Source organism: Hetaerina americana, unplaced genomic scaffold (assembly GCF_022747635.1).
Source record: "Hetaerina americana unplaced genomic scaffold, ioHetAmer1.1.p SCAF_7, whole genome shotgun sequence".
In the NCBI taxonomy this organism is placed as follows: domain Eukaryota; kingdom Metazoa; phylum Arthropoda; class Insecta; order Odonata; family Calopterygidae; genus Hetaerina; species Hetaerina americana.
Genome location: NW_027287316.1, coordinates 13,453,906 through 13,469,022, shown reverse-complemented (window position 1 = coordinate 13,469,022; position 15,117 = coordinate 13,453,906). Strand labels below are relative to the sequence as shown.

Below are 15,117 nucleotides of genomic sequence, written 5' to 3'. Positions count from 1 at the left end.
GCTTCCATGAAGAGTTTTTAATTTAAATGATTAATAGCAAAAGCAGGGATCGGGATAGTATGATGGCTAATGCACTGGCTTCGCACCCTGAGGCACTTGGTTTGAATTCCGGAGGTAGCCAGTTTTTCTGGTATGCTGATCCCAACTTGAAGTGCTTTATGGAGAGCACTTCATGTTTAGTTCTCCATCTATCGGATGGTATGTTAAACTGTGGACCCCCTGGTGCCTATCATTAATAGGGGGCTAATGTGGATGCTGTTTCTCTCCACCACTCTTCCATTCCCTGAATAACTTACTGATTCCATTAACCAAATTACTCACATGTCCTCAATTACACGAATGACCTTAGCTGTGATAAAAATTGTGGATATTTTGAATGTGTTTTTAGCTGAAAACTAGCCTTACCGTAATCAATTGGCTGTGTTGGTACTGAGGTTTTTGCTCTTTTTAAGCATAAATTCATGGCTAGTGAAATTCCAAAAAGCACTTTTTATGGATATTAAGATTAATTTTTCGTGTATTGTTTCTAATTTGCTAGTTTTACTGAGGTATTTTGCAGAAAACATATTTTTTTTCATTATCTATAATGAAGCCATAAGTAGGCCTGCAATTGTGCATTTGGAGGCTGCAGTCAGGCACAATGGCAGACCTGTAGTCATAATTGGCATGTGAAATAGTTGGTGTATTGATTTCTTTTAAGGTTTGCGATGGAAGGAGGGATCTGATTTGCAAGTTGTCTTTGAAGAAGCGTCGATTCATAGGAAACACGAGCATGGACTCACAACTGTCCATTCTGATGGCCAACCAGGGGCGGGTCATGCCGGCTGATTTGGTGCTGGACCCATTTGTTGGAACTGGTGAGAGAGGGTGTGGCAAAGGGGTCAACTCTCCGAAGGGCCAATCTGTAAATGTGTCACTGAGCATTATGTTTAATCATTTATGTGTGAACTGCTTGACAGATCTAGTGCCAGTAGTTTAAGCTACAAATGAGTGGTATGAATGTAAAAACTTGGGCGAAGTTTGAAACATTTTGGTTCCAGAAAAATTGAAATATTTCCACCGTTACTTGATGTTCCCTTGTGCAGTAACATCTTATGTGACATCTTAACTGACCGTACTAGAAAAATCATCAATTCAAATCATTGTATTTCATGGCAATGGGTATGTTAGCTAAGATTGACAGACTTGTCTTTTACTTAGTGTTAACCATGAATATCAGATGAGAACACTTCTCATTGAAATTGTAGGTTTTGTTGATGAATTGTGTTGTATAAATTGTTTGATAAATTTAATGAAATTTGAATATATTTTCATTTAAATTAATTGCTATTTTTGCTTTTTCAATTATTTGAATGCAAAATTTTGGTTTCATGGTATTTTTTATTGACTTAAGTGAAAGTGACTTTTTTTTAATATGAGAACTTGTGATTGGGAGGCATAAAGTGTGGGATTATACCCAAATATGCTTGAGTATTGTCAATACACTCTGTACTCTGTCTTGTATGACATGTGGATAAAAGGTTATTGAGATCAATTTATTGCAGTTATCATCAGTGTCATTTATCTTCATTATTTTTCCGACTATATAAGGAAGTCTTTTGGAGAAAAAGGACTCCTTTGACTGTTCGGAAAAAAAGCATTCATTCGGAATAATTTCAATTCCAGTCTAGAGAAATTGTGCAATTGGTTCAATGCAATTTTAAAATATAAGCTTTTCACAAAAAAATTGTAGTCATTTATATGCTGACTGTAGTTAAATTTCATTCCATGATGTAGCAATTAATGCTCAAATGGTAAATGATTGCAGTTAACCAGGATTTCCAAGAAATATGTGCATCATCTCCACTCATGCATCCACTCCCTTATAAATTTACAGGATCAATTAAAAATTTACAGTAAATTTCTGAAGAAATAAATGATTCAGCCATGAAAGATAAACAATAGCTCAGGTAGGACAGTGTGCTTTATGATGCATAATTTCCTGAAAATACCTCGATGGTAATATCCGAAACTTTATGGTATTGTGTGACTGAATTTTGGTGGACTCAGTACATACCTTATTCTGTCATGCAGCTCCTATGAAATTTTACAAAATCCAGTGGTTCTTCTATGTCAGGTATGGCTTTATGTGCCAACGGATACTCAGACTGCACAAATTAATACTCTTCTTCTAAACCTTGAGCAGCTGATTAATTGGCCATTTTTCCTTGGATCTCAAATCAACTCAAACCATGTTGATAGTGTATGCATATGCTGATAATTACAATAAAGCCCCTTGTTGATGAACCAAACATGGTGGTCCTACCAGTCTTGTATATAAAGCACACATTTTGACCACTTTTCCTTCAAAGACCTCTAAATACCAAATTGGAGAAACTGCCCTGTTCATTTCTGTGGGCCTGTGTACTATATTATCTTTTCTAGACATTTTTAGGAGAAATTTTTGTGTTGGAACTACCTTATTGACACATTAAGTCCTGTCTCTCTTGCAGTATTTGCAGGAAAATAACTCAAGTGCCCTATGTACCTTGACATTTTTCCTAAAACTCGATACTGAGCACTTCCATTAGTCTTCTGAAGTGAAAAAGCTATCTGGCATAAAATGCTACCCTTTAGGGCCGCTACGCTAGCCCTCGACTCTTTGTTGTATTTTCAGCCCCCCTCATGCCATGAGTCCAGAGTCAAATAATTGTTTATGCCGTAGTTTTGCAAAAGAGGTATTTGTTGCTTTCTCCATAAATACAGATGCAGGAATTAATTCCTTGGATTTTGTTGTGAATTCACAATTTTTAAACAAAATTCTCTAATATTAATATTAACAGAGATCTTGTAAGACTTATGCCATGATGATGGCTAATTGTGTGCACTCTGATAAAACTTTTGTGTCATTTAATTACACATTGCTCTTCCACGGCATATCTATGCAGAAAAATCAATAGTGATGGTTTACAAGCTCTATTGTCCGGCGCCAAATTTCACACTAGTTCCCTCTTAAAGGCAGTTTTGAGATGGGAAAATGATGGCAGGGAGTAGGTCGAATGCCTTGGATTGACAGTGGAAGGGGGGTTTGGGATGTAAATAAAATTAAAAAACAGATAGATGTGAGCATGAGCAACCCATGTTGCAAGGACTCAACACATTGATTGAATGATGTTTAACCTAAAATTATAAGAACGCCTTTTGATGATCATGGGTGGGTACGCCGTCCATCAGTGGCATTTAGTTTTTAGTGCTTGAGCCACCCCTAGTTTGAATGATCACAAAGATACTGGGACTTAATATTGTTTATCGAAGTTGTTATCATGATAGATTTTGCATCCTATGTTGTCTGCTAGTGGTGGTAGAGACACTGTTGTGTGTACCCATTGTAGTGATGGTCTTCTTTGTCTTTGCACTTATTTCTAGGATCACTGTTGGTGGCTGCCGGCCAATTTGGAGGCTTTGTTTGGGGCACAGATATAGACTTCCTCATGCTTCATGGTAAAACAAGACCGTCTCGGATAACTCAGAAGGTAACTGTGAAGCGCATGTATTGGGGGTCAGGGAGTCAGTTTCCTGCCCCATTGACCTCTCTGTCAGTGAGTTGTGGCTCTGCGATGGGCAGTGCGGTTGATTCAAATTCTGAAATAAATGAGAGACTGGGGAGTGCCGAGGCCTTTCATTTGAGCGTAGGTTCATGCTGATGCATCTCTACCATTGTGGACGATTCACAGGCAGAAATGTTTATCTCTTGACTTCAGTACGGATGTGGTGGCCATTATTAATGTGAAATTTGTCTTCTGCATTTTTTGAAAGCGAAATGCATCTAATGTTCTATGCATTAGATGGAATCAATTGACGGCGTAATTGGAAACATGTTTAATTTGCTGTGATAGTTATTATTGTGATTCTGTATGCATACAATATTGATTTATACTAACTTAGATTTTAATAATAAGTCATTGGGTGAAGAAGTTTACAAAATTATTTCTGTCCAAAGTAGAACCTAAATAGGAGGAAATAAACTAAGAATTTTTTATTGGAACAAATCAAGTTTTCAGTCCTGGCTACAATAATAGGAATTAATGTGTGAGAGGAAACTTTTAAAACTGTAATTAATCAGTTTTTTTGTTCAGAAGGAATAGTAAGGATTCAAGTTTTTCCAGCATTATTTGCTGCAAAATTCAGAATTATCGGCGTGCCTTTCATCTTAATAAATTTCTTAGTAGCTGATGCTTTCTGTGTGAGGTAGTTCCTAGTTACTATTTTGCGTGTAAATATGTTCTTCTTTAGAGAAATCCAAAATCCTCGGGAGATATTTATTCAGTTCAGTTTTTACTAATATTTGTATAGGTAGGACTTATATGGGCAAAGTTGGACTTATTATAGCAGCAGATGATGTGATCCAATGTTTGCAGTTCCAAAAAGTATGTTACATCATAATTTTCTTGTTTGGCTTCTTTCTTTGAAGTTTTTCTTAACTCAAAACTTAGAAGAAATATCCACGACTTGGGTTATAAAAAACAAAAATTTATGTGGAATAGCAATATGCTTTTGCATTTGTCCATATCCATTAGTAGTAAAGCCTGGTATATTCAAATCCAGCTTGCTTTGAAAATTGCATTATTTTATGTTATGGGTAGTCCCCAATCAAAAGCCCAGCACTGTGTGTGATTTTGATACGGATGAATCAGAGCATGTCTACAATGAATTTTGAAGTCTTGATGTGGTGACATGGCTCAGTAAGCATATATTCTTCAGTTAAGTGATGCCATCATTTAGTAACTTAATGGCCAATGGCTCATCCCTCAAGGAGAGGAGAAGAGAGCTTATAGTCAGACTTGTGTCAATCTTAGACTTTATTGTCCAGGTGCAAATATTTTATTCTCTCCCTAATTATTTCTCGGTCAATGGATGAAGTGTACAAGCAAAAAGATAAGGTCACTATTTTGTCAACACCCTTCCCTCAGCGAGTGGGTGTAGCAGGAAGTAGTGGTATCCTATTATGTAGTGGAGGAAGTGGTGTCATAGTCACTCAAGATAAAAGCAAATAACAAAAACTGGTCATGATATCAATACCCATCTAACGGACGGCGTACTCACTCCAAGTGCCCTCCACAAAGCACCTGAAGTATGGATTGAGATATCACTGAAAAATGTGCCTCCGCTGAGATTCGAACCCGGGCCCTCTAGGTGGGAAGCCATTACGTTAGCTACCGCATCATCTCAGTCCCCTATGTTAGTCGTATTTGCTGAATTTGATGTATTCTAGGTTTACGGTGAATGTATATCTTTCCATTTGAACATATTTTGTGTTTATTTTTTCTGTTTTTCAGAAGAGAGAAGTTGGTGAGAGTGTGGAGGCTAACATGGACCAGTATAATTGCCTTGATAAGTACCTTGATGTAATTGTTGCTGACAGTGCCTTACCCCTCTGGAGGAGTTCACTTGTGTTGGATGCCATAATCACTGACCGTAAGCGACAAGTCTCTTTTACTGTTAAACCTGACTGGGAATATTGTTCGTAATATCATCTCAGATTTTCATGGTATCATTAATGGGGTCTCGGTTTCTTTTGTTTTACAGATTGTTATAATATATATATTTTTTGATAAATTTAAAGGACATTATGATCTTCCTCTTCCCAAATATGTAATCTTAGATGCAAGTTTCTTAAATGAGAACACAATGCTTAAATTTTTTAATTTTAGGGTATTTATATTTATTGGGCCTGATTGTATTAAAAAATTGTCTGTGTGATGTATTTTGTTGTAAGTGCTGTGAGATATTTCATTTATAAAACATGCTAATATACTTTGAAAATATTTTCCCCAGCCTCAACTTTATGTACACCTCAGTTTTACGAGGAAGGTCTAAAAAGTTCTTGGCCTCGCCCATTGATGGCATTAATACTCCCATGATTTTTTTTCTCATGTTGGTGCGATTGTGAGTAGGTGCCAAGTGAAATTGCAAGCAATTCCATTCAGCAGTTTGCTGTTGCCAGTCGTTTGAAATTGTTGCGATGCATGTTTTGAATCAGTTGCCTGTGCTGTTAGAAATGGAAAAGATTATGGTGCAGTGATAAAACTCTGCGTTAAATGCTTCAATTCTAACTGAAATTCATTCGAGGATAATAAATGTGTATGGGTACTCTTCTTAAATTTACACAGTGTGGAAATGGGTGGCGGAGTTTAAATGTGTCCATGAAACCTTCGAAGATGGTCCATGTAAGGACATCCAAAATGTGCAACCACCCTGGAAATCATTGAAAAAGCGCAGGATATGATTTCATAAGATCAGCATACGAAGGTGCATGAAATTGCTAATACTGTGGGGATATCAGAAGAATGAATCAGTTACATTGTCGAGGGCATGCATTCGCCATACCCTCGGGCCGAGCATCCACCCGAACAATGAGCGCCTTACGCACCGTCTAATTCGTAGGAATTAGATATCGGGAATGTCTCCGCAAGGGCCGCTGCGGGCATGACTAGTTTCCGCTATCGGTACCGCTGGCCGGTGACGCAGGCCGGGAAAGCCGTGCTTCCCTGATTGGGACTCCTGGCGGCACCCGTCTGAGGACAAGGGTCACTCCCAGGAACGGGAATAAATTCGGCGACCGGCAAGGCATCGGGGTCAGTTGGGCCACGCATGTCGTGACCGCGTCTAGCTCGAGGCTTGTTACGCTCGCCGTGACTTCGGCTAAGACGATCTGATCACCCCCCGCCTTTCCTTCCGCTCCGTACCGCGACTGACGATTGGGGCTACGTTCGCCGTGCCCGCGTCTCTCAAATCCCCGTCTTCCCAGGACGATTGGGGCTACGTTCGCCGTGCCCGCGTCTCTCAAATCCCCGTCTTCCCAGGACGATTGGGGCTACGTTCGCCGTGCCCGCGTCTCTCAAATCCCCGTCTTCCCAGGACGATTGGGGCAACGTTCGCCGTGCCCGCGTCTGCCACCGTTCCGCTGTCGCCCAGTCGTGTCATCTCGGAAGAGTAATCGCATCCCGGTGCCCGGCTCTCTCTCTCTACGTCTCTCTCCTCATAAACGTAAGTGATGTACTTTTGTACCATGTGCCTTGTTTTGGGGAAATATATATGCATCATGTTCCTGGATATTCCGGCCTAATTATTTCCTAACCATACAACCTCTCGACGCTCCTTATGTCGCCAAGGGCTCCCCCGCGACAACATTTTGCTTGAGGAATTGCACATAACAAAACTTTTTGTGAGATGGGTGTCACGCATGCTCACTGTGGTTCGAAAACGTATTTGGACAACACATTCCAAACAGTGCTCTGCACGCTTCACAAAAAACAAGTGATTTTTCTGCATCGATATGTGACAGTGGGTGAAACATGGAGTTTCTATTGCACACCAGAATTGAAACAACAATTCATGTAGTGAATAGAGATAAGCTCTTTAGCTCCAAAGAAAGGAAGACTGCCATCGATGGGATAGGTCATGGGGTCCATTTTTAAGGATACGAAAGGAATTCTATTGATCTACTATGTTGAAAAAGGTAAAACAATAACTGGGGAGTACTATTACAGCCTTTTACGAAACTGGATGCCAAAATTTATGGAAGCAGACCCAGCTTGCAGAGGTAACTAAAACCAACAGGACGTGGCCACCTGCTCACTTAAGTATCTTGGCAATGGGAAAAGTGAGGGATTTGCACTACCAAGTGCTGGATTAATTACTACTACTGTATTTCTTGGATTTTCTGCAGAGTTATTGAACCCCACGTACCATAATGATGCATGTGTGAGTGCTATCTGATGGCTTTAAGAATGACTAATCTAGTGATTTTTTTTTTATATTTTCCAATTCAAAGCCATCATGGGCTGGAATCATTATTTGTATTTTCTGAATGCTGGCAATAAAAATGTCAGTGATATATCATGTGAATCTCTCTACCTTAAGTGAGATTTTGATTTTGGTGAGTCATTAGATATTAAAAACTAGTTATTAATTCAGCATCTATCCAAGAATATGTATGCTAGAAGGAAAAATACTGAGGTTTTTCTCTTATCAATTCAGTTTTCTGCTTGATCATGTTGTGAGTACAAGGTAGCACAAAAACTTGAAAAATAAATATTTATCCTTGAAATTCTGGAATGAGAAGCAATCTAAATTGCTCGTTATACTGCAAGCTCAATGGGAATGAATTGTTTTGCGCTTGAGAATTCCTGTTATTCATTCTGAACTGAATTTTTAAGTTACTCTTTACCATTTTGTGTAGTCATTGAATATTATTTATATAGTTATGCCATGCACACCATATTTGATACCTTCCAGTGATGTCCAGAATAAAGACTGCAAATAGTCTATCAGGATTCTCTGGTCTCTCTGCTTTGCTTATCAAAATTTTAAATCAAGAGTATTTTGTTTTTTTAATAGCATTATGGAAAATGCAAATCATTCTCATTTCCTGTTGTTCAAGGTGGCCTGTCCTTCACCCCCATTCATCTTGAGAGCATTATATCTGTGATTTTATATAATTCATGGTCAAATAAAAAGGTGTTTGAATTTACTCCTTTCTAGAAAGTATATTTCATTGTCAGAAATTAACTGGGCATGTTTCAACAATTTACATTGGTTGCCTGTGAGGCAATACTGGAATCAAATGGATGATTTATATACCATTTATGCATTATAGATTAAGCTAATAATACAGCATAAAATTAAAGTTTTGCTAAATGTATGATATGAATAAAAAACTATGAACACATTATTCATCAGCCTACTTAAAAACCCTGTTTTTGTATCAACAATTAAAAAATGGAAGTATTTTTTTGCCATTTTCTGCGTTGAATAAATAATCTCAGATGGACTTAATAAGTTCTTTAATGATCTTTAAAGAAAAAATTGAATAGTGATGAAAAGGAATATTTAGTGGTGCATGAGATAGAGCTTTGAATGATACCTTTCACTGAAGGGTACTTATCCATAAATTGTATATTATTTGTAGCTTATTACTTGGGGCATTTGTTGTGGGAATTTGATGAACTTACTGTCTTCTCCAATCAAAAGGAAGGGTATATCACTTAATATTTCATCTCATCAGTGTAGAATTAGTTTCCAATGGCATAGTAAAATGTGCTGTAATTTTAATCAGAAATTTATTATTTGATAACATTGTTTAACGTTATTGATTAGCTCTACTTACTTACTAGATGGAGTGAATACAACTACCTATTCCTTCCTAAAAATTAAAAATACAATGGAAAAAATGAATAGACAGCAACAAAATGTGTTATTGATAAGAATTGTATAGTAAATGTTGAAACTCGCAATTAAAGTCACTCATTGCAATTTTCTTAAATTATTGTTCGATTTCATCTGTGTGGTAGTGATTTTAATGTGCTGTTAGCAAACCCCAATAATGGGTTGGTAGTGAAAAAACAAATAAATTGAATCCCATGTGTATACTACCTTGATCAAAAAGTTCCCGGAATAACCACCGTGTGGCGCTCCCATCGTTCTGATTTGAGTTCTGTTTTTTTTGTTAAATTGGTACATCTGTTGTTGATATTCCCTTTAAATCTTAGTGTCATAACTTGACATTTGCAAAAGTTACGTAGCCAAGAGTACATCTATCTCTGTGTGTGTTGGCGATTTTTTACAATTTCAGAAATGGATTTAAATTTGCAACAACGAACTTGTATTAAATTTTGCGTAAAAAACGGATTTAGTGGCGCACGGACGTTGGAAATGTTGGAAAAGTGTTTCGGCAACGATTCTCTAAAAAAACGGTCGTTTACCAGTGGCACGAGCGGTTCAGAAGTGGTCGTGAGTCAATCGAAGATGATGAACGCAGTGGCAGACCATCGACATCGAAAGTCGGTGAAAAAATTGATAAAGTAAAAGAAATGTTGGTCAATAACCGCAAATTAACCATCAGAGAAATAGCGGAGGACTTGAACATTGCCTATGGATCCGCCCAAGACATTGTGGTTAATGATTTGGGTTTCCGTCGTGTAGCATGCCAAAAGACCTCAATTTCATGCAAAAAAGAGACCGTGTTGACGTCGCAAAAGACATGATTTGCGAGGCTGAATCCGATCCCACATTCATCAAAAGGATCATTACTGGAGACGAGACGTGGGTTTATGAGTACGACACGCAATCCAGACATCAGGCAAGTGAATGGCGTTCACCAAATGAGCCGAGACCAAAAAAACCACGTCGTTTTCAGTCAAAAAAGAAGGCAATGCTGACGGTTTTCATGGATTACAACGGTGTAGTGCATCATGAATTTTTGCCAGAAGGCCAGACAGTAAACAAAGAGTATTATTTGGGCGTTATGAGACGTTTGCGTGAAGCAATTCGCCGAAAGAGACCAGAAATGTGGGCAGAAAACTCGTGGATTTTGCACCATGATAACGCACCGTCGCACAGTGCTATCATTATTCGTAATTTTTTGACGAAAAATGCAACAAATACCATCCAACAGCCACCGAATTCACCTGATTTGGCTCCCTGTGACTTCTTTCTGTTCAATCGAGTTAAAAAACCATTACGGGGAACGCGTTTTAGCAGCCGAGAGGAAGTAATGGAAAAATCGCAGGAAGCACTGATGGACATACCGAAAACCGAATATAAAAAATGTTTCGAGGATTGGATCAAGCGCTGGCATAAGTGTGTTGCAGTCGATGGGGATTACTTTGAAGGGGACAATATAGATTTAGATGAATAAACTTGTATTTTTAATTTTCTGAATAAATTCCGGGAAATTTTTGATCAAGGTAGTATGTGTGGAACCATGATATTTCACCATTTGGAAAAATTATCCTGAGCAGGGAATGTTGTAATTGCCCATGGGGTTCAGAGTCAATGCAAGAAATACAACAATTTCAGAGAGTAAAAATCATTTGCCTTGACCGGGATCCCGGTCAAGGCAAATGATTTTTACTCTCTGAAATTTTTGCTTTGAAATGCACATTAGCGGATGACTCCGTTGAAAGTTACTGTTGCGGCATCTCCCGCAGTTTCTTTGGAATTTGTCAATGCGAGTAATTAGGCAGGTCTGGTGTCCATACACTCCCCTGTCCCCTCTGCTTTTTCAAGCATGCTCTTTTCGGCACAATTCCCCCTCCCATGACTTAATACACTTAGATAAATCAATTTCTCATTCCTCGAATGTTGTTGCAATAATTATGATCCTGACTGTTTGGATTTGTTTTTTCTTTGCAGCTCCTTATGGCATAAGGGAGGCAGCGGAGCGCATTGGGAGGGCGGTGAAGCCAGGTGAAGAGGATGAGGAGTATCGCATCAGTGAAGAACACCTGTTGGCTGGCCACGTCCCGTCCAAGGTAAAATGGGCAGTGGCTGAGCTGTTGTCCACTAAATGATGCATGTTCAACATCTTCAGTGAAGCCTGCTATCTTAAATTGCCCGCCTTAGCATTTTTTATTCACATATAGTGTCCTCTGTCATGTCACCTGATGATTTTCAATGCTGCAGGTGACGCATTCTAGCCCAAGGGACCTTGTGTAGATTTGGTGAGGTTAGGTGTGTTGGTCCAGGTGATAAGGCATTTGTTAACAGCACAGATGATTCTGGACCCAAATCCAGTTGAAACCACTAGGTGCTCATCTACATCCAAGTTGAGTGATCACTGAGCAGATCGGATTCAGATTTTATTGTGCGCATTTTGGTTTTGTTATGAAGAGGGTTACTAGTGCCTAAATTGTCCATTGGGGCAAAAAATATTTAAAAGAATGAGGTCTGTTCTCTGTCTCTTGATACAAATGTAACCAGAAATATGAGAGGCCTCATCTTGCAATGAGTAAGGATACTTTTCAGGACTATGAGCCAGCTTGTACTAACTCATTAGTAGTTCGTATTCGGTTTTCCTTGATTTTTACCAAAGATAAATGGGCAGCTGAGAAATATGAGAAGGTGCCATTCTTATGAACTCTACCGAGGTGTATTTCAAAAGCATGTTTCTGTTTAATTCCAAAATCTTTGGCATTTTCATTTAAAAATCAAAATCTACATTAATCAATGAGAAATAAATTTTATTCTCCCAAAAGTAACTAGTATGTGTTTCTACTGCACTCAAGGAATTGAATGAATTGATGTCAACAATTCATGGTATTGTATATTCTAATAGTATTATTTGACAAGGCAATCGAATTCTGCATAAAGCAAGCAACTAAGGTAGAAATCTAATTTCACTATTTAAAAAGTGATACATTTTGTTGTTTCTGTTTTCCTGCCCTCAGGTCGTCTACTCCCTCAAACAGATATTCCATGATCTCCTGAGGTTTGCTGCTCATCACTTAAAGCTTGGGGGAAGGCTTGTGTTCTGGATACCAATAATAAGGTATTTCATGAGAATTTTTTGCTTAAATCAAGTGTAGAAATCCATACTCTTCATTATTGTAGACCTTTAAAATGGCATGTTCAAGTTATCTGTTTGGTGACTGGACTGTTTAGTCACACCTTGAAAATGAAATGATTTTGACTTTCAGTTACTCCTAATTTGGATTACCAGTTTTCATGAATGTTGTTTCTAACATTTTATCAAATATCTTTTTGTTAGAAGAGGTAATCTTTTCTTAATGCATGCAACTTATTTGGTGGTCTTTCCTTCCCTGTTTCACTGAAGAAGAACCTGCAAGGTCAGAGAAAGCATGCAATTTTTTATTTTCAAATTTGTTCCATTAAAATGGTGCTTTGCATGCTGGTCTGGTTACAAGAAAATTCACAATTTTGTCAACATTTAGGAAAAGTTAGCATCTAAAGAGAAAACCATCTATTTATGCGAGTCCATCTGTCCATGAAAGTAAAATGATATTGCTACCCATTCTAAATTTTATTTATGGTGCCCTAGCATCCTGAGCTTGTTTTATGTCGTGGTGGTGTAAGGAATTGGGGAGGAAGTTGAAGGGTTTTTGTACTGGCCATGGAAATGCATTGAATAGGGTGGGTGGTTTTCTAGTTCTTAGCATTCATGACTCTACTTTAATTTTGGTCCTACCTTGTAATTGAAGGAGTGATTACCGTGATGGGAGCGAAGAAGACTTGCCAAAGCACAAGTGCCTCACTCTGGTCGCCAATTCAGAACAGGTGCTGTCTGCTCACTCGAGTCGACGTCTACTCACCTATGAGAAGACTGCCGAGGTATGCCTGCCAACCACTACTTCCCTTCTCTCTGCCAAAATCTACTTTAATTTTGAATTCTTTTGGTTTCACTCTTGAATGGCTTCAAAAAAGCCAAAAAAATCGTAGGCCAGTCTTCATTTATGACATCATTCAAGAGCTGTTGATGTACTATGAGAAGCGGAATGACCAAGGTAGCACATTCAGCTTTGTCTAAAGAAGACAATGATGTGTAGATTTGAAATTATTCACCTTTCCAAGTAATCTTTTGTATTTCATTTTAAATTTTATTTAGCTCTGAAAATGTGTAATTATTTGTTGGGAATGTCTTGAATTCAACTGTAATTAAATGTATGAACATGTCTTGATTAATATTTGGATTTTTTCATCTCTGCCCACTAGCTGCTCCTAATCCTTATGTTTATATCATAGATGGGAGGTGCTGCCGAAGGGGGTGCTGAGGGTGGGCGGTTTGACAACAAGGCATTCCGGGCATGCTACTTTAACCAATTAAGGCAATCAGAACACGCTCAAGTTTCAGATTCAAAGTGCAATGGAAAAGACATTGAAAGTTTGGGCAAGTGTTGAACCGGAAGAAATAGTGGATGTCATTCAACATCACAAAGGGAAAATGTGAACATATTTTTATCTGATTGGGAGCATTGCATTGTTAACAGATTTTTTTGCTATCCTGCACATAAAATATACCATGATGAAGGTGACCTTAATGGTGTATTGTGACGTGTGTGTGAGTGTTCATTGCTGGTGTGTAATTGGAAAAAGAGAAATTTAAGAAAGAGGTGATTGCCTTCCTGTTATATTTCCATACTGCAGTGCCCGGTGAAACATGAGCATTGTTATGCCTGCATTTACTTCAGCTGGGCTATGAAGAAATTATGTCTGCGTTACCCTGTGAATCTACAATAAAATACATAATGCACCTTGGATGCATACATACTGGTATTGTACTCCTGACACCCTGTTACTCGTTGTAAAAATTGTTTGGTTGGTATATCAGAAGGAAATGTTTGAGGTGATAAAATCACGCAAGACTTGGTAAGCTGCAACTTTGTTATGAAGATGTTTTTTAATTCTACAAGTGCACTGTGAATGGAAAGATTCTCCCTTAGAGAGTGCTTTTGGTTTGACTGGACTTCCTGAAGAATGATCAGTGATTCCACTTTTTATGATATAATAATACATTTTTGTATTGTGATATACTGTTATTTAATTTAATGATGTGAACGATTGGATATTTTGGCGGCCTTCTGCTTTTTCAAGGAAGGTGTGGTCTCTAATTGAAGGTTTACCTCTGTGATTTTCTTCCTCTCCTCTTCCTTGCCTCTTGCCTCTCTTTACCCTTTATTTCTTTCCTCTACTTTTATTTACTTTAATGCTGTGAACCATTAGATATTTTTACAGCTTTCTGAATTTTCCAGGAAGGTTAATTTTATGGTATTGCAATCTCAGTAATTTTTAGTCCTCTTTTTAATATTTGGTTGCGCTTTTGGGTGTCCTCCATAATCATACTGTCAAGTTATTGGACTTATTCTTGTACTTGAGGTAAGAGTAACCTGCTCAAGTGTTGTTTGTGGGATTTGTATTTTACTACCACGTATGTTATGACAGATTGGTTATTTCACTTGAGTATTCATGAGTTATATTTTTTTCTCATTGCAGCACAGATGTTTTATAACTTTGATGCTTCACATATTTCTAGGGAGTTTGAATGATGTCAGTGACAAGACTTAAGTAATTAGATTTCTTAGCCATTAGAAATGGTTGAAAGCATAGGATGAGTTGCTAACAAATGGTTTCGATGAGGTTAAATCTCATTTGCCATAGGTTGTGAATGCTGTGGTTTTATTGATATGGGGCATCCTGTATTTATTTATTTATTTATTTATTCAGTATTAGTCCGAAAACAGCACATTTTGACCTTTACATCAAACTATTAACAGCGATAACAATGGTCACATTTACAAACACCCAAGCCCTAGATGGAGGGAAACTCACCCAGGCCGGAAT

At 38.1% G+C, this 15,117-nt stretch overlaps 1 protein-coding gene across 1 annotated transcript in view; it reads left to right on the top strand.

Annotated features, from left to right (window-relative positions):
* Positions 1–14,560, top strand: part of LOC139696278 (tRNA (guanine(10)-N(2))-methyltransferase homolog) — a 29,222-nt gene extending 14,662 nt beyond the window's left edge. The window contains exons 6-12 of the mRNA XM_071594975.1: positions 701–857; positions 3,406–3,512; positions 5,316–5,454; positions 11,176–11,294; positions 12,210–12,310; positions 12,981–13,110; positions 13,522–14,560. Coding sequence (XP_071451076.1) covers positions 701–857; positions 3,406–3,512; positions 5,316–5,454; positions 11,176–11,294; positions 12,210–12,310; positions 12,981–13,110; positions 13,522–13,677 — 909 coding nt within the window. The 3' untranslated portion in view covers positions 13,678–14,560. The remainder of the gene's footprint in view (positions 1–700; positions 858–3,405; positions 3,513–5,315; positions 5,455–11,175; positions 11,295–12,209; positions 12,311–12,980; positions 13,111–13,521) is intronic.
* Positions 14,561–15,117: the final 557 nt, after the last annotated feature.